General features: G+C 30.5%; 1 protein-coding gene across 1 annotated transcript in view; it reads left to right on the top strand.

Moving 5' to 3' along the window:
• Positions 1–6,604: 6,604 nt before the first annotated feature.
• Positions 6,605–23,458, top strand: part of LOC147812546 (uncharacterized) — a 91,594-nt gene continuing 74,740 nt past the window's right edge. Inside the window, 3 exon segments of the mRNA XM_087162347.1 lie at positions 6,605–7,020; positions 7,214–7,828; positions 16,534–16,681. Coding sequence (XP_087018473.1) covers positions 6,605–7,020; positions 7,214–7,828; positions 16,534–16,681 — 1,179 coding nt within the window.

The raw sequence follows: 23,458 nt of genomic DNA, 5'->3' as shown, positions 1-23,458 counted from the left end.
GAGCTTGAAAAATATATATAAAAGGGAAACCGGTGTCCCATCTGCGTCAAAGGTTAAAGAATTTTTCTCGTTTTGTATTCGTAGTTTGACAAACTAAATTCCGTCATTTTATCGAATTCTTTTTATTCATTGAAAGCTCTTTTGAACTTTGTTACCAAATTTAAAAAGTTTTTGTATTTAAAGGTTAGACTAATAAAGTTTCTTAAACTTTTTTTAAATATTTTTAAAACTTTTAAAATCAAAAACTTCAAAACTTTTTAGTAAAATTTTGTGACTAGTTTGAATAGAACAAAATTTACTGAATGAAATAAACTGTTCAAATGGTTTACTTATTTTATTCAGAATTTATTTTTAAATACTGAGGGAAGAGACCTTTTCAAAACCATTCTTAATTCTCATTTTTAATTTTTCATTATTACCTGAACTTAATAATCTAGTTATATAAATTCTCATAATCAATCTACTGATTAAGGGTACACATTTCCGATAAATGAAGTGTTCTCAATTCTTTGATGCAGAATTTTTATTAAACATGTCGTACTTTTTCATTATATTGTATAAAAGTCAAAACAATTGAAAATATTATAGTTAAAATTTTGATCATTTATGATTATTAGAGAATGCCGCATCAGTTTTTTGTTTCTGCTGTAAAGGTAATTCATCCAACTCGGCTCATTTCTAAATTTACACTTATTTTAGGTTAATTAGATTTAAGAAATGGTGGTTAATCATTGTAGTTTCCTTAATTAACAAAATCAAATATTAAATTTTTGACTATAAATAAAAGAAATTAAAACTACTTTTTGGATTATGTATTTCAGTACAGATTTCAGATTATTTAACAGATTTTTTAGTAAATATTAGACTGATTTTATGATTAAATATACCGAAATATATTTTTACTTGGAATTAAAGTGTCAAAAATAGATAAAAGGGGAACTGGCTCATCTGCGTCAAAGGTTAAGGAATTTTTCTCATTGTGTATTAGTAGGTTAACAAACTAAATTCCGTTATTTTATGCAATTCTTTTTATTCATTGAAAGCTCTTTTACACCTAGTTTCCAAATTTAAAAAGTTTTTGTATTTAAAGATTAGACTAATAAAGTCACTTAAAATTTAATTCAAAATCCTTCAAAAAAATTTTGAGTAAAATTTTGTGACTAGTTTCAATAGAACAAAATTTTAAAAAAATTAAATTAACTGTTCTAATGGTTCCCTTAGTTGCTTCAGAATTTTCCAAATGCTGAGGCGGGAGGCTGAGAGCTTTTTAAAACCATTATTAAATATCAATCCTAATTTTCCGATATTACAGGTAATTTATAAAATCTTGTATTGAGATTTTATATTTTAGTATAAAGTGCCGATTTTTTAGTAACTATTGAATTGTTTTTAAGAATTCAAAATATATTTTTACTTGTAATTAGAGAGCTTGAAAATATATATAAGGAACACCAGTCGGTTAAAGAATTTTTCTCATTGTGTACTAGTATGTTATCAAACTAAATTCCGTTATTTTATGTAATTCTTTTTATTCATTGTAAGCTCTTTATGCACCTGGTTAGCAAATTTAAAAGTTTTTGTATTTAAAAATTAGACAGATAAAGTTTCGTAAATTTTAGAGCATTTTTAAAACTCTCAAAATCACATTAAAAAATAATTAAAATTTTGAGACAAGGCTCAATAAAACAAAATTTACTGAATGAAATAAACTGTTCAAATGGTTCACTTAGCTTCTTCAAAATTCTAATTTTCCAAATGCTGAAGGGGTGGAAAAATACCTTGTCAAAACCATTATTAAATCTTGATTTTCCATTATTACACTAACGTAATATTCTAGCTATATAAATTCTCCATTATGTTAAGCAATCTCGATCAAGATAATTTTCTACTGACAAAAGTGTCTGTAGACTAACAATGAAGTTTTCTGAACTATTTTATATTCTCGAAATACAATTCTATTAAAACAGCATATAGTTTCCATTGCGCTTAAGATTTCATAGCTTTCAAAGCTTTTGATTATTCTACAAACGCAGATCCTTGTAAAAGTACTAATTTTTTAATTGAAATTCTGATTTCCTTAATTAAAGTTACAAAAAACTGCAACAGAAAATCTTAGCAATTTATATTAAGGTCTTATGACTATATACCCCAGGGACCAGAGCTTTTAACAAAAAAAATGCGATTTTTTACATAGAAATATGTAGCGCTGAAACTCTTTAAAAAAATGTGAGTTTAATTCATATTAGGATTTAAAGAATGCATTTCTGCTGGACTGTAAACGCCAGATAAAACACAAATACTTCAAGAATTTTTTTTAGAAGTAAACTGTTCAGACTCTTTAATTGTAATCATTGAATAGAAGAAGAATGTGAGAAAGTTTCCACATTTCAAATCAGCAATTTTTTTATTACCTAAAATATACTCAGTTGGTAATTAACATCTAACCGTTTTTTAATTTTTATTAATGTGGATACTTTTTTTGCCGGTTTCATTTGATGCTAGTTTTCATGGAAATCTAGGTTTAAGCACTTTTCATTAAACTCAGTTGGAAGGCCAGAAAGTCTGGTGTCTGTGAGGTAAAAATTACCATTTTTAAATCACTAGTGACTCCTTTCTCACACTACTCATACACAGCACAAATGTTCCGAGCAGCTTTTGCTGCCTTAGAACCTTAATTAGAAGCAAAGAGAAAAGTGCTGAAAATTCTCAACTGGCCATTCCATTTTAATGATCTGAAAATTACCGTAAATTAATTCGAAAACAAATCAGTCTCTTTCGAATGATCTGAAACATTATGCAACAAACAGTTAATAAAATACGCAAAATTGGAACTTACCGACCCAATAATATTATTCACAGGTGGGTAGGTAGAATGGATAATTAAATTAAGCAATCACGCAACAGCCAGATGTGTCCAAGGGTCAAGGAGGTTAAGGGTATATAATTTCATAACCAACAGCATAATTATGGGAATGTGGGCAAATGCCTCCCTTACATTTTAGACAAGCTGTTTCCTTTTGATCTAAAGTTATATGAGGTTCAAGTCGCCACTAAGGATTAAACCTTCCCTCTGGATGTTATGTGGTTTGGTACCTTATTAAGATAACGTTTGACGCAGCCACAGGATATTAACCAGTAATAATACTCCCAATCTAAAATGCCAGCTTACCTCAATAAGAAAACATAGTATGTGGCATAGGGTCAAGCTTGATCGTACATTTTAAATGGCGATTTACCCTTAGATGATAACTAAGTATTTAAACTTTTGTTAGAATTTTGCATCATTTCATTACTATTAGAGTGTTCAGATTAAAATTATGACTAACTAGTTTAGTGTTTCAAGTAACTGCTAAATTTTTAAGTGTTTATTTCTAACAAGTGTGTTGTGCTTGCATCAATCTAGGTTACTAATTTGCGTTCATTCTCCCATTCGAGGTAAATGGGCATTTTTGGACAATTTTTTTGAAAGCAATTTTACAAAGTAAAGTTTAAATTAAATTTTTTTTCATTATTAATTTATTGGCCAGCAGTTGAATTATACTAGTCTCAGAGTTAATCAGAATAGGTAAAAGTACAATAAAAAAATGTGCAAACTGAAAAACAATGCCAACTAGTCCCCGCCACCAGTAATAGTCAAAATTTACTAATAAATCATCCAGACAAAACATAATTATTTTTAAGGGAAGGGAGAAAAAAATATCAACTCAGATAATACAGAATTAAAATCTCTCACACACTGCTGTCACAGGCATTCGCACAGAATACATTACTTTGGAGATGTTTTCAAAGCAAAACTATAATTGTTACAAGATAGTCAACAATATCACGCACAGCGTTTTCCTGACAATGCCAAATAAGAAGAATTTTCCAAACAAGAAAATGGATGGAGTAATGGTGATCCACCCCTTAACCTACTCCGAGTATACCCTGTTGTTGTTTTTTTCTAGTGAGGAGGGGGCTATGCTGTCAAGCACAGTTTTTGCTATCGGCGATCTTCCTTTAAAAACAAAGCTACAATACAAAAGCCGTAGTTGAATGTGATCCAACTCCATTCATTGAGAAAAATGGTATTAATTTTCATGTTTATGCAAATCATTTCTATCTTATTTTTAAGCTAATTAAACCCCCAGTTTATTTTTTCTTACTCAAATAGACGGCACTAAAAATTAGACAGGATAAGAAAAACAATGCATTCATTAATCCTCAAGGTTCTAAATGTCATAACGAACAAGAGTACAGTTGCTAAGTAAAGAGGCAGCTAGATTTGAACTATGCATGAATACAGCTGAAACATGTGAAATAAGAACAAATAATGGTATATATTAACAGACAAGTTAAAGCTTCGGTTTTACAATGAAAAACATTATTCTGAGTCGAAACGCACAGTGAAAGAAGGCAACACAGTGAGGCAGAAGAAAATGGCAAACAAGTAATAATAATTAGAAACAAATAATAGAGCTCGAAATAGGGAAATAATTCTGAAAGAATGGGATACAAGTAAGATTATATATACAAAATCATAGCCCATAGCTCCGTAGCCCAACCCAGAAGATAAAAGATCTCCTGAATCAACCTTTTGGATCAACTAGCAGTCGTGGAAAAATTTTTGCTGGAACCAATTCACAATTGTGTTTCATGGAGAGAAAAAACATGAAAACCTACTAAGATAATCTTGGCAGGAAGGGGATTTAAACCCCTGATACGTCAACTGCTGAGAATATTTTACGTCAGCACTGTGGTCAGTTCGAGCTGGGAGCACAATTCAAATCGATCAGCCATGGCTTTGATTTGTACCTAGATCACTTCATTGAAAGGCAAGCATAATATCCCATCTGTCACAGTGGTTATTTTATGTATATTGGGGAAACTAAACGTACCAACAAAATGACATGAACGACACTTTGAAAATCAAGATGTTAAACGATCTTTTAAACATAGCACACCGATCATATTTCGATCATATTACAGATTCATTTAGATTTCTTCAAATTTATTCAACACAGCTACTCAGTCAATCAGTAATTGTTGATATAGAGGGTTAAGGCGAAAATCATTCAGGCGTGAAAGATAACAAAGGAAGATCCAGAAGACAAGGGAACTCCTGGATCAAGTATTGGGAGGAGTTTGCGTTAGTGGAGGACTTCTTGATGGAGCTAACCCGTAATTTCGTTAAATAGAAAGGGAAACTAGGAAAACCTCCCACGGTTTGCCTAACGACAAGGGGACTAAAACCCATAATATCTCTACCACTGGGGATATATTACGTTAGCACTGTGATCGGTGCGAGCCGGGCCGGAACTCGTATCCACCAACCATCAGTGGGAATCGAATCATCACCTCATTGGGAGGCAAATGCTCTATCCCCTGAGCCACCACGGCTCAATCATTAATTTTTGAAGCAAGTGTTTCTTTTTCTTTTTTTTTTTTTTTGGAAGCATGTGGCTTCTAAAGCCAAAGAACGTAGACGGGAAAAAAATTAGACAACAACCTTTCTGCCACTGGATAATCTGTGATCGCCGAAAGGCGATCCCAATTTTTAAAAAAATATTAATTTTTAAAATTTACGAATTTTTTAAAATATTTTTATTCTTTATTTATATCATTAGCAGTTTCCGTCAGTCATTCATATTTTAACTTAAAAAGTTGAACTTATCCGAAAGTTTAACATTTTAATTGAAATTTTTTAATGGATTGAATTACAAAAAAAGCAATTCGCGATTTTAATTTAACATTTTAGGACATTCAGTCTAAATTTCCTTTACATAATGCAATACTTAAATACTTATTTTGAAAAATAAATTTTTATACATTTAAAAAATAAATATAGACAGTTAGAAAAAAAAGATATACACCGGAAAATCACAACGCATTGCAGAAAATTTAAATAATTGCTTGAAAATTTATGCAGTATATTGTCGATATATTTTTAAATTTTCAAAATTACGCTGGTTTTTTGAAAGGGAAACGAGAACTGCAGTTAGACACGTTATACACAATTTAATATTTTATATTAAGTTATCTTTGCTCGTAGGAAAAACTAGTTTTTTTTCTTTTGTCTAACTTTATCCCTGCTGAGGTGATCCCAACTGGATGTGTGAGGGAGGGGGGGGGGAGACTGCAGCGGTCCAGCATGTATTTTTATTATTACATTTATAGTGAATGTTTTTATTACATTAACCTTTTCGTTTAATTTTTATGTGTAACTTAACTTTGAAATTTTTTTTAAAATTTCTCAAGAAATACAACTCCAATTCAAAATATTAGAATAACCAAAAAAGGCATTGTATTACCTTATAAAATGCGTGATATCTTTAAAAATAAACAACGGTGGCGAACGGAAAAATTATTAACCGTCCACAATTAGTTGACGTATGATATTATTGTTCACACGCGCCTAAAGAAGTATTAGAGATTTTATAAAAAAATATTGAAATTTTTCAAAATATTAAAATATTTCCAGAGGCGATTCAAAATATTAGAATATCTGTAAAATTGTGTGATTGGTCAACGTTAATCATAAAATTTGCATAAGTTGCGCCACTGTAGAGCTAGTACGCGTATAAAGGCTCGTTTGAAAATCAGATTTAGTTAGTTGGGAGTTAAAATGGGTCGAACGAAAGACATACCGGACACTACCAAGACAGCGATTGTGACTCTACGCAATGAGGGAATTAGTCAACAAATGATTGCCAAAAAAGTGAATTGCTCTCAGGGAACTGTAAGTAAAATTTTAAAAGATTATTCTACAAATCAACGTTTTAAAAATAATCGCTCAAATAGTGGTCGTAAACGAATAACCACACTGAGACAAGACAGAATGCTGAAACGTGTCGTCACTAAAAATCGCTTCAAGAGCTTGAGATTCATAAGTAGAAAGTGGAGAGAACAAGGAGTGGATGCCTCAACATCTACCGCACTACGACGACTCCATGAACTTGATTTTCAATCACGTGTGCCCAAGAAAAAGCCGCTACTTACACGCAAGCAAGAACGAGCCAGAGCAACACCTCCTAGAAAAGAGTAGGCCTCTGCACGGGTTACCATAAATATCCTTTAGTAGTCCAAACGTAATGACATATTTCGTATTTTCAACCACTGCGCAGCTTGGTACCCCGAACGTAATGACATCTTTCTTATTTTTCATCAACTGCGCAGTTAACTTCGTCACATCGGATTACTAATTTGATCCGTGCTGAGGCCTTCATTATTCTAGGAGGTGTTGGCCAGAGTGCAGGTGCAGAGACAGATTGCAATGGGGTATTCAGGACTGGAATAATGTACTTTTTAGCGATGAATCGATGTTTTGCGTTTCCCACGGTCATCAGGGTGTCCGTGTTTGGCGTTGCAAGCAAGAAGCTTTTACCACAGATTGCTTGAAACGCTCAGTGAAGTTTAGTACTTCTGTAATGATTTGGGGGTGTATGGGTGCTGAGGGCTTAGGAAAGTTGTGCATTTTGAAAGGAAGGGTAAATTCTGAAGTATACAAGGAGGTACTTGAACATTTTATGATTCCGTCATCGGAAGATCTATTTGAGGATGACTTTATCTTCCAACAAGACTCTGCATCTTGCCACACGTCAAACGCCACCACTACTTGGCTTACTAACAATAAAGTCAAATTACTTCCTTGGCCGGCCAATTCACCCGATTTGAACCCCATCGAGAATATATGGGGTTTAATGAAGAAACGCCTTCAGGATTTAGCTCCAAAGGACAAAAATGAACTCATAGAAAGCGTGAAATCCGTTTGGGCAACTATCAGCAAAGATGACTGCAAAAAAGTAGTGCATCGTATGCAAAATCGTTTGCGTGACGTTATTAAAGCTAAGTGAGATGCCACTAAGTATTAACTATTCATGCAGATTTCATTTAGGGGCCGTTCAAAAAGTACGTACACAAAAATGGAGAAATTTTAAATCCCTCCCCCCCTTCGTACATTACCGTACATAAGGTCTTACTCCCCCCCCCCTTGAGTACGTACAAATTTATTAGCCTACCCCCCTTTTTCATAAAAATTAAAATAATTATGTTTTAAATAAAATTAAATATTTAATTAAGGAGTGTGTAGGATAAAGTCATATTTAAATTTGGTGTAAGTTTATAAAGTACGTACTTTGTATAATACCTCCCCCCCTCCCCATCGTACAAAACCGTACAAAATAGCAAATCCCCTCCCCCCCCTTCGGGATGTACGTACTTTTTGAACGGCCCCTTAAATGAATTATGCTATTTTTGTTCATGTTATTCTAATTTTTTGAACCACTGTGAAAATTATTCTAATTTTTTGAATTTTTACAAAAAATTCATTGTAAAAACTTTTGCAATATCATAATAATTAATTTATGTTATGTTCATCTACAAAACATGTAGAATGTGATAACACACTTCAAAATTCTCAGGTATTCATTTTTACCAAAATAAATGCATATCTCAAACCACTATGTGCTTTATTTATCATTATTCTAATATTTTGAATTGGAGTTGTACTTAAAGGATTATTTTGTAACTTTAGAGATATTTAAGTATCATACTTATGAGATTTTTATACTCATGAAATTTTCATATTTAATAAAATTTAAAGCTTTCAGAGGTTTGAAAATCTACAATAAATTACGAAAGAAAGCAAGTATTTTTGAACACCCTATGCCAGAAAATCCACCAATAAGTTTGTAGCTTGTATCGATTACTTTAGTTGTTATTTTTAATATGTACATAAAGTTTTGTAAAACTAGAGTAAATATTTATGAAGATATGAACATTTTTATAAAAAGATAATTCGTTTGTATTACGTTTTTTCGTTATAAATTTATACATGTTCAATGGAATTGAACAAAAGTTTTGGAGCAATTTAACATTAATTACAAAATTGTCTATTTAAAGTTTTAAAAAAAGTCGTTAAAAATTGCACAATTTATGAGTATTTAAGTTATTTTATACTGCGTATGCGGGGAAAGTGTTTTAAAAAGTGTTTTCATCATTTTGTTCTGAATCGTATCTGACAAATAATAAAAAAATTGATTTGAATATCTCAATAATTTAAAAAGTTTCAAGCAATTTTCTAAGTAATTTTTGGACTTTTTAAACGAAAACTCAAAACGATCAGTGGTTTTTCACATATGTTATTCTTTATCATTAAGATGAAATTTAATAACAAATAATAATACCTTACAATAATCGTCCGGAAACTAAACTTTGATCTATGGGTACAGAGAAAGAAAAACATGCAAACAAAAACCTACTTTTATCGGGGGAAGATCCCCACAGCTCCAGTCGATCTCATTTTTAATAAATCTTGTTTAATAGTACGACATGAAATTTGTGGATAACCCCTTATCGTTTTGAGCTTTCTCTTAATAAGTACAAAAATTACTTTAATTTCAAATAAATAAATTGTTAAAAAATACATTTTTTATAATTTAAAAGCGAAGCTTTTGAAATTTTTATTTTATTTTATCGTTACTAATATTTACTTTCTTTTTTTTAAAAAGTAGGTTCCGAACTTTCGTTATTACCCTCAGAAGATGCCGGAAGTGTTGCTCATTTAACGTTACCCAGTGGGCACCTGTGAAACTAAGTCACGAAACATTACCCACGCCACAAATACCAGTTTATAGGGTGAACCACATTCACACACCACACAGCAGAAAACAAACACATAGAGAGAAACATCCATGACATGAGCTGGATTTGAACCCGCAACCTCATTATTAATATTACACATAACATTAATAAACACTTTTTTATTTTAGATCTGACAAAAATAATTAAATGCGTAACAAAACAAATGGAAATAAATAAATGGAACAATTTTAAATAAATAAATACAAAAAAAAGTAATTAAAACATATAAAAATATATATATATTTTATTCTGAATTTACTTGAAAACTAAAATTTCTAAAATTTTCCATTTTATTTAATCATTTTTCAGTATTTTACGTTAGTAAAAATTTTATTCGCTATGCTGTTTCAAATAAATTTGTAATGATGTATTTTTTTTTCTTTTTTGTCAAAAGAAACCATTTAAATGTTTTCTTCTTTTTTGTGTACTCATTTCCGATGTGATGACAAGTGGAAAGGCATGGATGATTCGCGGTCAGAGATGATCCCAGAGGGCGCTGCTGGACTGGTCTATAAGAGGCAGGATTTTATTTTCGCCATCTGCATCAGAGAGATGTTCATCCCGAGGATTATGTGGCATCTTTTATTCCACACTTTGGTGAGTCATTTTTGTTTTTGTTTTTTTAATGTGTCACTTTTTTAAGTGTCCTTTGTACCCGTTTGGGGGTACAAAATGGCTCATTTTTACAGTTAGTCGAAGGCTGCAATTGGTCTTTATCGAAAGCATTTACTACTAAATAAATAATTTTGCATATTTCAGGAAATTATGTATTTATGAATAAATCTTTATAAATAAAAAGGTTTTAAGCAAATCATACATGCAGAAAATAAATACTTCAAAATGTAGTAAATAAAAAAATATTCTTTATCAAAAATAAATATACTTTGCTTAATTAAATAAAATCCATTAGTTTTTTTAAAAACTTTTTTTGGACTGTTTGCCAAGTCTTGTATCAGTTTATTTATCTTAAAATTTTTAAATGAAATGAAGATTTTTTTTAATAATAATGTTACTTTGGAGTATGGCACGATTTTTTATTTGTTATCATATGGTAGAATTTTTAAATAAGAAAGCTGAAAAATTATGCAATGCTCGTAATATTCACAATTTTAATAAAAATGTACAATTATGCATGTTATAAATAAGTGTTTATAAAAAAAATTATGTAAATAAAAGATTACTGGAAAAGGATAATAAATATTTTAAAGAAATAATTTGAAATATCACTAGTAAAATATATATATATATATTTGTAAAGTAAATAACCACTAAAATGAAATTTTTTTTTTATCTAAAGTGCTTTGTACTTTATTTCTTTTTAGAGTTTAAAAATGAGCTAAAGTATTCTTTCTATCCTTTTTCCTCCCTTTTCTAAACTTTGTTTTGTAAAAAAGAACGAAATTTATATTCGTTTCTATGTGATCGTATGGACTATGCTTCGAGACGAAAGCTTAAGGGGTTATAAAACACGTTTTTTTAATGGTATCTGATGAAAATAAAGATACTTTGCGTAGTATACAAGTACACTTTTTCTCAGGCATACCTAATTTAGATCATACTCATGTTAATACTGAATGTCTATTTCATTATTATTTTTTTTTCTTTTATGTAAAACTTTTATTCTTTATAAAACAGGCATAAATATGATTGCTTTATAAGTAAAAAATATAGATAGTTTATAAGTGTGAAGTATATAAAGTTAATTTATAATAAAGACAAATAAGTATACGGAGAAAAAAATTCAAGTCAAATAACCGTAGTGTAAGATAGACATTTCTGATAATAATAATAAAAAACTTAATTCCGGTTAATAATATCAAAATAAACGGTACTCAAACCATTCATTTGGTAATATTTTTCCGATCATGTTCTCATTTCTGGAAATACTGGATTTCAAAATTATAGTTCCTATTACCACATATTTAATAAAAGAAATACAAAACTTAAAAGTAAATTTAACCAAAAAAATGGTTTTTATGTCTTGCTGTAAGGTATCATGAAAACCAAGATTTTCTACGTTTACTATATTTTAACGCATGTTATAAAACAATACTTTATTGTCAACTTTACCAAAATTATTACCAAACCACTTTGGTAAAACGTACCTTGATTTTTGTTGGTATTCCCATAGAACCAGAAACGCTGTAAATTTTACAATATTTTGATAGTTTTTACTGTATTTTGTTTAGCAGTGTCTAAAATACATAAATAAAAATAGCTTATAAGCATAAAAATAAAGATAGTACATACATAAAGATAATTTATAAATATGAAATACGTAAATAAAGTTATTTTACGAGTACAGAAATAGTTTATAAGTTAAGAAATGAAGATAGCTATCAATAAAGGAAAACGGATATCACATTTTATTTTTAAAAAAAAGTTGTAAAAAACTAAACAAACACGGAATTTCTAAATAACATACAAGGGAAAATTCAAAGCGTCGAATTCACTTAATAATAGAAGCTTTAATAAATATTTGAGATTATTATATGTTCTTTTTCATTTTATTCTTTACGAGGGAGTTCCGGTCTCTGCTCTCTTTTCTCTCTAATCCCAGCCATTATTGCGTAATTCTTTTAGTTTAATAGCGAAAAACATTGTTGCATCAAAATTGAAAATTATTTTATTAAAAGTGTCAAAATTCTTTTATTGCATTAACAGAGATTTGGTTCCACTTATTTATTTCCCGATTCTGATAAAAAATTTTATTAATCATTTTGATCACTTAACATTACAACTTCGGTCTCAAACTTTTTTTTAAAACTTTATTGTATCATTTCGTTTTGAATAGTTTCACGCATTTCATGAATAATCCCTGACGTATCTTCACGTCAGGAGATATTTGGACATAGGTTGTCGCTAAAGTGTAGAAATCAGTTTTTCTACGGATTGTCTACCTTTCATACACGTCAATGAACTTTATTTAAATGTCAGGGTTTCGCTAAAGAAGTTTGATCGTTTAGGGCTCCATATCTGAAAGAAATGGGAACAGCTGACCTAGATAATCTGCTCATTGCTTACTAAGCAGTGCCCGACTTAGCCTAATTGGGGTCCGGGGCAAAAACTTCTTTGAGGGTCCTCTTCTGCTTCACTACTTCAATAATGAAAAACCGAACTTTATGGAGGTATTTAAATTCTCACCTCATTATACATATATAGCAAGAAAATAGACTAAAATTTTAAAAAAGCTATTAAGTCCCCCCTTCTAATGGTCAGACGAAATATCGTTCTGTTCATTTTATTGATTTTCTGACAATTCAATGTTCATCATGCCGAATGCAGTTTTCTGATTGTTTACTTTGTCATCTAGCTTCGAAAAATTCATATCCTTGCTGACATTAGGGCGGAATTCAGCTAAATTTTGGCAATGACGATGGCTCAATTAAGCCAATCAGAAGCCTGTATTTTGGTAAACATATCGCATTTTGTGATACATGAAAATGCAGCCTTTTGATTGGCCAAATTTGTCCATCGTAATTGAGAAATTTACCTAAATTCCGCACTAGAAAGCCATGGTTTTACGAAAAATAGATTTTTGTGTTCATACGATAGATTCATGAAGAGGCTAACATAAAACTGACAGATTTTACAATGTACTGATATTTTGTTTAAAAAAAGTTCATTAAAGAAGTAAACCTAAAATAAACTTTCTATTCGATGTGGGGTCCGGGTCAACTGCCCGTATGCCTGAGTCAGGCTCTGCTACTAAGCCTCGTTAAAGGTAATCCTTGCTGCAACAACAACAGCGTTTCTGCATGCTTAAATTAACATAATATTATTTATTTATTTTTCGCTATTTAAAAAAAAATCAAGTTACTAAAATCAAATCATGAAAATTTAGTCTAAGTCGGAGTCTAGTTAAAATTAGAAATGGGCTCTGTTAAATTCGCACATTTGAAATAACAGCTCTAATGTATAGGTTGTGTGGATAGCAAGTGTAAATGAGTTTAGTCACAATGTAGAAAAAGTGAGGAGATAAACGGGGTTTAGTGCTTAGTTCCGAAAAGCAAGGATTAATTAGATTACAGTTAGCGAGAGTTTTAATGATGAAGTATGAAGCATAATTTGAAACACAGAATGAAATTAAATCTCAGATGAGCGGATACCTTTTCATTAGGAGTGTCTCGTAATCGATGTCATTAATAAAATTTCAAGAACTCTTGTTAAAATTGAACTAAAGCCAAAAATTATACACAGTAGAATAGCTAATTAATATTTGAAGAAACAAAAACATTTTTCAGAAAATAACTGTTTGGCGACATGAATAATTCTGATGCATTGCTTCATAATTAAAGATAGAAAAAGCACTCAAAACTCACCAGAAGTGAATAAGGAAAATCAAACAGCTTGAAAAATCACTATAAGGCCAACAAAATAAAATAAAGGTAAAAAATTTAACTGGAAAAACCGTGGTGTCCAAGAGAATGCATTCTTCATGCACTATGCATGAGGAGAAACTCATTATATGATTCCTTAGTTGAAGTTTGTACCACTCCTCCATAGTGCTTGGAAATGCATCCTATTTCGATTCGTATTTCTCTGCTACCTTTATTTTTCTAGTTCTGCTCTTCACTTTTCGATTCTAGTTAAAATCTTTGTTATCAGTTGATACTATATAGTTTTATTATTTTAATGCGACTGAAACCGGTTTGCACTAGTTTACGTTCATGTATCAAATGGTTGAATTAGATGATATATAATGTAAATTCGATGATTCGATACAATAGACGATGAATTATATAAATATAGAACATTTAATATATTAGGTATTATAGTAATATATTATAATAATTGGACCAAATTAGTAGACGCACTGTAGTGTTTTAATACTTTACATGTTTTGCACGAGTTTATAGGCAATATTTTTATATTTAAACATACTTTTAATGGGTTTTTATTAAGGAGATTTCTTATATACTTCCAATTTGTGTGTGCTTTTAACGTATGGGATTACAATGTTAACCAATTGATACACGAACGTAAACAAGTGCAAACCGGTTTCAGTCACGTAAAAACAATAAAGCTGTATAGTATCACCTGATAATTAAGATTTTACATAGAATCTTATAGTGCGTCTAATAATTTAGTCAGGGACTCATCCCCTTTTACCAATGAAATATTTCGGTAATAAAACAGGTTTTAACACTTTTATCTCCATAGTGTTTGAGGGCATATTTGACAAAAAAAAAAAAAAATTAACCTTGTTTTAGATAGAAAAATGTCATTAAAAAAGAATCATTCTTGCTCAGGATAAAATTTCATTTTCACGTTAAGTAAATAATTGTAAGATAATTTGTTCTGCGTGTGCTACCCAAAAGACATAACATTCCATTAAAAACACATCTCCGGACTGGAATACTACGTGGAAACGGGATCGGAAAATAAATGGACAATTTTACTTTCGGTTAGGGTTTGTATTTTATTGAGAAAAGCTTAAAAGAAGAGAGTTAAAAGCATGCACGCTCTCAAATTTGCAGGCTATTATTTAAATAAACTCTTAAACTTGTTTTAATCTTTAAAAAAAATTCCAGCACGCAGGTAAAAACCGGTCTTTATTAAATCAACATTTTAAAATTTCAAAACTCCTTGAGGTAACGAGATGTTTAGAAACCGGGAAGCCAGTACATAAAATAACACAAATTTAGTGTTACCTTAATGCAGTGTTTCCCAAAGTGTGGTACGCGTACCCCCAGGGGTATGGGAACAGTTTAGCGGGGGTACGCGTTCGTATGCGAATATCGTACAACAAAAGAAAATTTCCAAAAATTTTATTTAAAAACAAAGCTCTACATGAAAATTTAAAATTAAGTATTTTTCTATTGGTTATTTTTTGCTGAGTTAACAGTTAATAATTAGTATTGTCAAAAGGCAGTTGTAATTTTTAACTTTTGTGCAAATTTTTTTATAGTAAAAAGTACATAAATTTTTTTTATTAGGGTGCATAGCGTTACGAAAAATTTAGAAAGGGTAAGCAAAAGTCATAAGTTTGGGAAACACTGCCTTTGGGAAGCACTGCCTTTGGGAAACACACACGGTATCAAATTGATAGGAATTAATCTCCCTTAATTAAAGGAGATTAATTCAATTAATTAATTGATAGGAATTATGACTGGGTGGCTTATGCTCCTTACACCAAAGGAAGCTAAAATTAAAAAAGTACTAAACACAGATTAAACTTTTTAGCTTTAATTTTGAAGATCTCTATTAAACATAAACAATAAATACCCTGAAACGGACTCGTATCTTTAGTTTATGCACCTTTTTTATGTGCATTGTCTTGTAATTGTCCATTCTTGGACACATTTCTGAATTATGTTTCCTTATTTTGAGATTTCTGAAGAATAAAACATAAAGGATAACGGTTGAAATTTTATTTCTTTCATTAAATGTTGAATTAGTCAATACTTAAAAGTGATTTGTTAAATGATGGTCACTTATGCGCAGTTCAGGAAAGAAAGTTAATAGGTTGTAAAATTTGATCAATCATAAAAACGTATTAAAAAGTCGTATGGTTGAAATTTTTCCCGGATTAACTCTTATGCAGAGCTTCTTAGAACAACCGATAAAAATTCGCATTGTGGATGCACGGCTCCAAATATTAAATTCATCATATAATATCCGTAGGCCTGACAGGCCTGCTTAAGTAATATTTTAGGTCGACGAAGTGACGTAGAGGACTTTTAATTCACAATTTAACGAGTTGGCAGAGCATTGCAATACAAAATTGAATATCAGGTGATAAAATCGTGGTATAGGATGAAATCTCGATATGATAAATCTGTATATGATAAAATCGAGATACATTTAGTGCATAAATTTAATTAGGTAGTAAATTTTAGTTTGACGCGAAGAGTAGTTTCGACTCGAGCATATAAGCCAATATATCGTTTACATATTTCTTAATTTCAGTTCTCTAAACGCAAAGGCTCTCGCAGACTTTAGTCAAATGACTATGCTGAAATTGCGTTTAGTTACATTTTCTGCGCAATATTGGGACATTGTTCTGCAACAGAAAGTGTGTATAATTGAAGCGGAAAGTCCCGTAACATCTGGACAAGTATGAAGCCTGCGAAGAGGTGGTAGGCGGGCGTTCTGCTTCTTCGTTGTGTTTCACACTCGTTCAGCCGTTTCGGGACTTCTCGGTTCACTAGTACACATTGCTGCAAGAAAAGTGTTCTTATATTGCGTATTAAGCCTAAAAGTCCGTTGAATTTCTGCTAATGATTTTTACGGACCGGCTACTACCGCTGTTAAACTGAACGATTTATTTATGTAAGCTGGATAAACGTGAATTCGGGATAGTTGAGGATAATAGTAATTGTTGACAAATTAAAACTCTAGTTTTAATTCCCGCTTTGGCAGCCACTATTCGTTTTGCTATTTTTGTCGCCAAAGCTAATATAAAAATCCAAAGTTTCGTTATTGCAGTTCAACTCACCGCGCTGGCTGAATTCCAGCTGTAATACGGGTAGACTTCAAAAACGTTCTTTAATTTTAAACTAGTTTCATCATAAATTGTTTTTGACAAAGTATGACGCAAAATTATAGGTTAACGACGTTTTACATAGGGAGCCGTCCATCCACTGCATGAACCGCTATTCGGCTCAGGTTTTAAACATCATGGAAAGTATTCGGCGTGCTTCAAAACTTGTAAACTGTTAAAAAACAATGTATGCTAGCTGCTAGGCATAACGGTATGAGTAACTTTATATATAACTACTAGCGGGCTGCGCCCCCTGCTCGCTAACGCTCGCCAACCCCCGAAAATTGCTATGCAATCTTATATGGTTTGCTTCGCGTACCAAGATCGCTTCGCTCGCTACTAACTTAGGTACATTGCAAATGCACACAATTCTAAGAATTCAAAACAATCATTCAAATCCATATAAAAAAATTACCTCTTTTTAGTAAATACTAAGTCATTAAAAAAAATTTGAATTCAAATAAATGACATGTAATTCGTTAAACCTATTAGAAATGTGCTGTAGTATAATTCGTGATGTAAATCAAAAATCGACAAATAAATTCGTAATACATAAATTCGTGAAAAAAAGCGCTTTCGACAAAATACTAAAATAGAGATCTATCGACAAAGACTACTCACTTCTGCCTAGCTTAATAGTATGAGATTACCGCAGTTGATGCTCTCTGGTTATTTCAGTTTCCGTTTTTAAAAGCGCTATATGTTGAGTCACCTCAGATAGATTTGGCATGTGACATTTTTAGCGGCAATCATTGGTCGATTTGCCGTGTAACAGAAATAGTAACGTAAAAAAAACAAAACAAACGTTGCCACCGGTGGAAAAGAAATACAGCCAAAATCTGGGAGCCACGTAAGAGAATTATATATATTAGATATTTAGATCTATTGGTAAACAGAAGTGATTTTTCTAAGTAATCATTTTTTTAAATAACATTTATGTTGTTATAACGTTATATTGTTGAAACAAATTTGATGAGTTCACATCCTTAATTTAATATTTTCGCTTACCAAACGGTAGGATATATTGAATACTTTTTTTTTTTTGCCTGCATCTCATTGGGCATGAAGCTGATCCTTAAGTTCTAAATCATTTAACAGATCTCTTTAACTGTAATTTATAACAGTATATTAATGTTATTTGCTCAAAAATAATAATTGTTAGACCACCTTTCAAAATAACTTTATCTTAAAATGTAAGGCAGATTTACATTATAATACTAATAAAAAAACAGCAATTTTCTTAGTTTTAAACTCTTGAATTAAAAGCGTAATAATAGCAGTACAGGAAAATAACTTTAAGTTAGGGATTCAAAAATATTTATAGAAAAGTATGACTTTTATTAATTTTATGCTGACTACAACCAAAACAATAAGGAGACGAATGAGGAAAAACTGGATCACACCACGTGATTTTCTGGCCAATAAAAATGCACCGACAACAATGGAAAACTGCGACACCATCATTAGAATTTTATATATAGTAAGATACTAGATCCTTAATTTGACATAAATTAGTTTTCAAAGCATTAATGGTAGAGATTAGTTAAGAAAGGTTAGTACACAAATTAATAATTACAGAATATTCCATAACTTGATAAAGAATATTTGTTTTAATAATTTGATAACTAATAACTGTTTTAATAATTTAATAATAGGTGCATAAATCATAACGTCCTTAAAGGTTCAAATTATAGGATTTACTTCTAAATAAAGTTTAAATATAAGTTAGATGACAAAATTGGAACATGAATTTAAAATTGCATCAAAATTGGATTTTAATCCGTTCGTAAATTTAAAACCATTGGAGTTGTGAATGTTTTAACTTTGTATTACTACCACATTTATTCGAACCTTTCCAAATTAAAGATAATTTATTACAATTTTAGAATATATTTTTAATGAAATGATTTAAATCTTCGAACGTGCATATGTTTCTAATAAAATGAAATGGGTATTTAGTATGTGTAATAGTTCACGGGTTTTAAAAAATAATAGATTCAACGTACTCACGTATAAATTAAATGTTGCAAATTTAAGTTTTCAAAAATCTGAGTTTGGTTTTACGTAAATATATAGATACTCAAATGAGTATCTATATATAAGTAAGTTGCGATTATGTTAAATACTTTTTTTAAGAAATGACATATATAACAACAAGCTTGTTGAATCATTAAAACTTGTATTCTAAAGTATTGTATGAAATGTAGATTTGCGAATTCCAAAAAATGATTTTTTAATCTTCAAATTTATTTGCGTTCTATTCGAAGCGGATCATTGTTAAAACGGGCGATAAATATTCTATGCAAATATAAATTCAATAAAATGTTATAGATAATGCGAAATCAAGGTATTATAATACAAAAGGTTCAACTAATTTTGGAATCCCTAATAGTTTTGATCTATATTTAGTTAAGTTGTCTATGAAGTACAATTTCTGTGAAATTCTGTTCTTTTAAGCTGTACTATTTTTAAAGTTGTTCCTACACTTAACCCAAAGCAAACAAAGAACCGCGTAGAAACCAAATTAACATGGTAATGCCATTGGAAGAGCTCCATAAAAATCTGATCCGCCTGGGTTAATTTTGAGATTATACGTCGAAATTGTAAGTGGAGCATTACGTAGTTGTCGATAACAAAACTTAAATCAGGTGGCACGTATATGTTAATAGACTTCGATTGAAAGACAGCTGAATGAAGTGCAGCCAGTATTAGCGCAATTATAGTCGTTGATATAGTAGATCTACGCAATTAAGGGATATCGATCTGCTGCATTAATGCACCAGTGTGAATCGGAAACTTCGGAGTGTTCTGGACGAGTGTGGAATATGACGTGGAAGTGGTAGACGGTCGTTCTGCTTTCTCGTCATGTTTCATACTCGTCCAGCCGTTTCGGAACTTCTCGAATCACAGATGTGCGCTTCTGTAGTGGATCAGTATCCTTGTGCTGTGTAGAAATCTTTAACGGCAGTGTCTCGCTGTAAGAATTTGAAACTAGTTATTCACTTCTGATATGTACTCCTTCAGCTTTGACTCTAAACAGAATAAATCGGATACAACAATAAATTTTCGAACGCAAGAATTCCCCGGTATCTTCAGACGCTATACTGATCGTGTTTTCAAAAATCGAACGTTATCTATTTTTTGCTCTAAACACTAAGTAGCACTAAGTCTTCAGGATATTAGTATACGCCAGACTAATGGTGAAAAAATATCCATTCTTAGAAAAAAAATGTAGCGGAAATTTTTCTTTTAAATTTACTTTTTTAACTGTTTCCTCTTCTGAAAGTTATAAATTAACAGTTTAAATTTTTCCCAACCTTATAACTTCAACTGAAAGTAAAAGGTAGTGCCAGATGTATCTAAAATTGCATTCCAAAATTTAATCTAGTGGAAAAACTCAATTGCATCTAATCGCTTTGGTGAATGTCCGAAATATTTATTACATCCGATTTGATATTAATTTATTCGTGGATATAATTACATTTATTCGATATTTTAATACTTACTGACGATAGATTAGAACAAACATCAGCGTTTGGAGTGTCGGGCAAATATATACAGGGCAATAGCACTTGACTTTAAAAACACGCCAGTGTAGGGTATACCGGGCAAATGTATACCGGGCGGTGGCACTTGACCTTCAAAAACGTCTGTGTAGGGTATACCGGGCAGTGGCACTTGACCTTAAAGAAACATCAGTGTAGGGTATCCCGGGCAATGGCACTTAACCAGACCTAGTATGACTAAATCTTTGGTAAATCTCCGAAATGTATACTAGGTCTAGTGCCACTTTTGCTATAGCTTAAATATTTAAAAAAAATTAAACAAAGCGTTTGAATCAATTTTAAACTAATAACGAAATTATTGCTTTAAAATTTAAAAAAATAATAATAAAAACTGAGGCCAAATAAGAGTAATTGAAGTAGTTGCTTTATATAGCGCATGTGCGGAAAAAAATTTAAAAAAAAATTATCAAGGTGCAACTACAAGTGCATGAATATCCCAAGATACCAATTAAACTGCACCGACAACAATGGAAAACTGTATCAGACCATTATGTTTTTATCATATATATTTCGCACTTTCTAATTATTGTATCAAGCTCAAAACTAATGAAAATACATTAAGTATCTTGAAAATACAGAATGACAACAGCACCTCTCCTCTAAAGGTAAGATTTTCCTCACTTCCATTATTTACTCTTATTTGCAGTGAGATCTAAGAAACAGTTATTCATCATTGTAATTTACAAAGCCAAATTTTTGAAATATGACTGAAAATGTTTCTATTCAGGATTTTATATTTCAGTATTAAGTACCGATAATCTAACCTATTTTTTAGTAACTATTAAACTGATTTTAGAATAAAAAATACCAAAACTTATTTTTACTTGCAATTAGAAAGTTTTAAAAATATATAAAATTGATACCGGTGTCCCATCTGCGTCAAAGGTTAAAAAAAAAAATTTCTCATTGTGTATTAATAGGTTAGCAAACCAAATTCCGTTATTTTATCTAATTTTTTTAATTTATTGAAAGTGATCTTGAATCTAGTTACCAAAATTGAAAAGTTTTTGTATATAACGATTAGACTAATAAAGTTTCTTAATTTTAAATCATTTTCAAAACTTTCAAAATTAAAAACTTCCAAAAAATTTAGTTAAATTTTATGAATATATTAAATCGAACAAAATTTGCTGAATGAAATAAACTGCTCAAATGGTTTAATTAGTTTCTTCAGAATTCTAATTTACCAAATGCTGAAGGGCAGAGAAGAGACCTTTTCAGAACCATTATTAAATCTCAATCTTAATTTTCTATATTACACGAACGTAATAATCTAGCTATATGAATTCTCCACTTTGATAAGCAACCTCGACCAAGACATTTTCGACTGAGTAAAGTGTACAAACTTCCAATAAAGTTAAAAAAAGTATTCTTAACTCTTTGACGCAGAATTTTTATTAAACATTTCGTACTTTTTCATTAATAAGTACAAATGTCAAAGCAAGTGAAAATTATATATTTAGCATTTTGATAATTCATGGTTATGAAATAGAGAATGTCAATGCTTTTTTCTGCTCTAAAGGTAAACTTTTTGTAACGTTTCTTACTTCTAAATTTACACTTAAATCTCATTAATTTCTAATAAGAAACTCATCATTGAAATTTCCTTTATTTACAAAATCAATTATTAAATTTTTGACTATAAATAAAAAAAATTAAAACTACTTTTTTAATTATATATTTCAGTATTAAGAGATTTCAGGTTATTTCAGATTTTTTAGTAACTATTAGACTGATTATATATACGAAAATATAATTAAAGTGTCAAAAATATGTAAAAAGGAAATCATCTACGTCAAAGGTTAAAGAATTTTTCTCATTGTGTATTAGTAGGTTAACAAGCTGCAGCGGGGGCTACTTTGTGCAAATTCGAATTTGGCACTTTTCAAGTGCTGCTATTCAGTATTATGTTTTTTTCACTTTAAAAATGTGAGGAATTTGAAGATAGAAGTCTCCTCTATTAGTACAAACATTTTTTCGAATTTTAAAACAATCTCAGAGTGTGTTTTGTTTATCCAATGTTAACAACTTTCCGAGAACGTCGTGCGTCGAAACTTTAGCTGTGAAATGCAAAGACGTTGATAAAACAATTGTCGTAAGTGCAAATTTTTTTATTTATATATTAATAAACAATTATATCATGTTAGCGTTAAAAGATTTTGAAAATTAATAACAAATGAACGGAAAATGAAAAAAAAATGCACTGTGGGGCTACTTTGTGCAAAGTTTCATTCATTTTTTTTTTCGACCGAAAAATGGTCAGACGCTATAAAAAAATACATGGAGCGCGAAACTACCGTGATTACTCTTTAGAAAAACTGCAACAATGTTTGCAAGCAGTTGCTGGTGGTATGTCGATTGCAGAATGTTTTTACATGTTTTTTAACGCTTCTCGGAAGTACAAAATCCACAGAAATACTATCTCTAATAACATTCACAAGAAACACGTGAAACGTGCTGGTAAACTATTATTTTTCTTCTACAAAGATTTTTCAATGAATTAATCAAATGATTTAGCACATAAAAATATATTTTATAGGACATCAGGTGATTTTGACAGAAACTGAAGAGCAAATTCTGTCATGTTCATTCAAGCATGTTATGTTCAAATTTATCAATATTATAAATGTTAATGAATGTGTAATAATTATTATTTTTGAAATTTCATCTATTTCAATGTTCAAAAATGTATATGGTTTCCTTTTGTTCAAACTCAAATGCTTTGAAATAAACATTTTTTTTAAGAAAAAATTATTTATAAAAAATGGTTTTTTAACGCTGAAAA

The sequence above is a fragment of the Parasteatoda tepidariorum genome, chromosome 4 (assembly GCF_982258835.1).
Source record: "Parasteatoda tepidariorum strain Cologne lab strain chromosome 4, Ptep-v5.0, whole genome shotgun sequence".
Lineage (NCBI taxonomy): Eukaryota > Metazoa > Arthropoda > Arachnida > Araneae > Theridiidae > Parasteatoda > Parasteatoda tepidariorum.
This window is presented reverse-complemented; position numbering and strand designations above follow the sequence as displayed.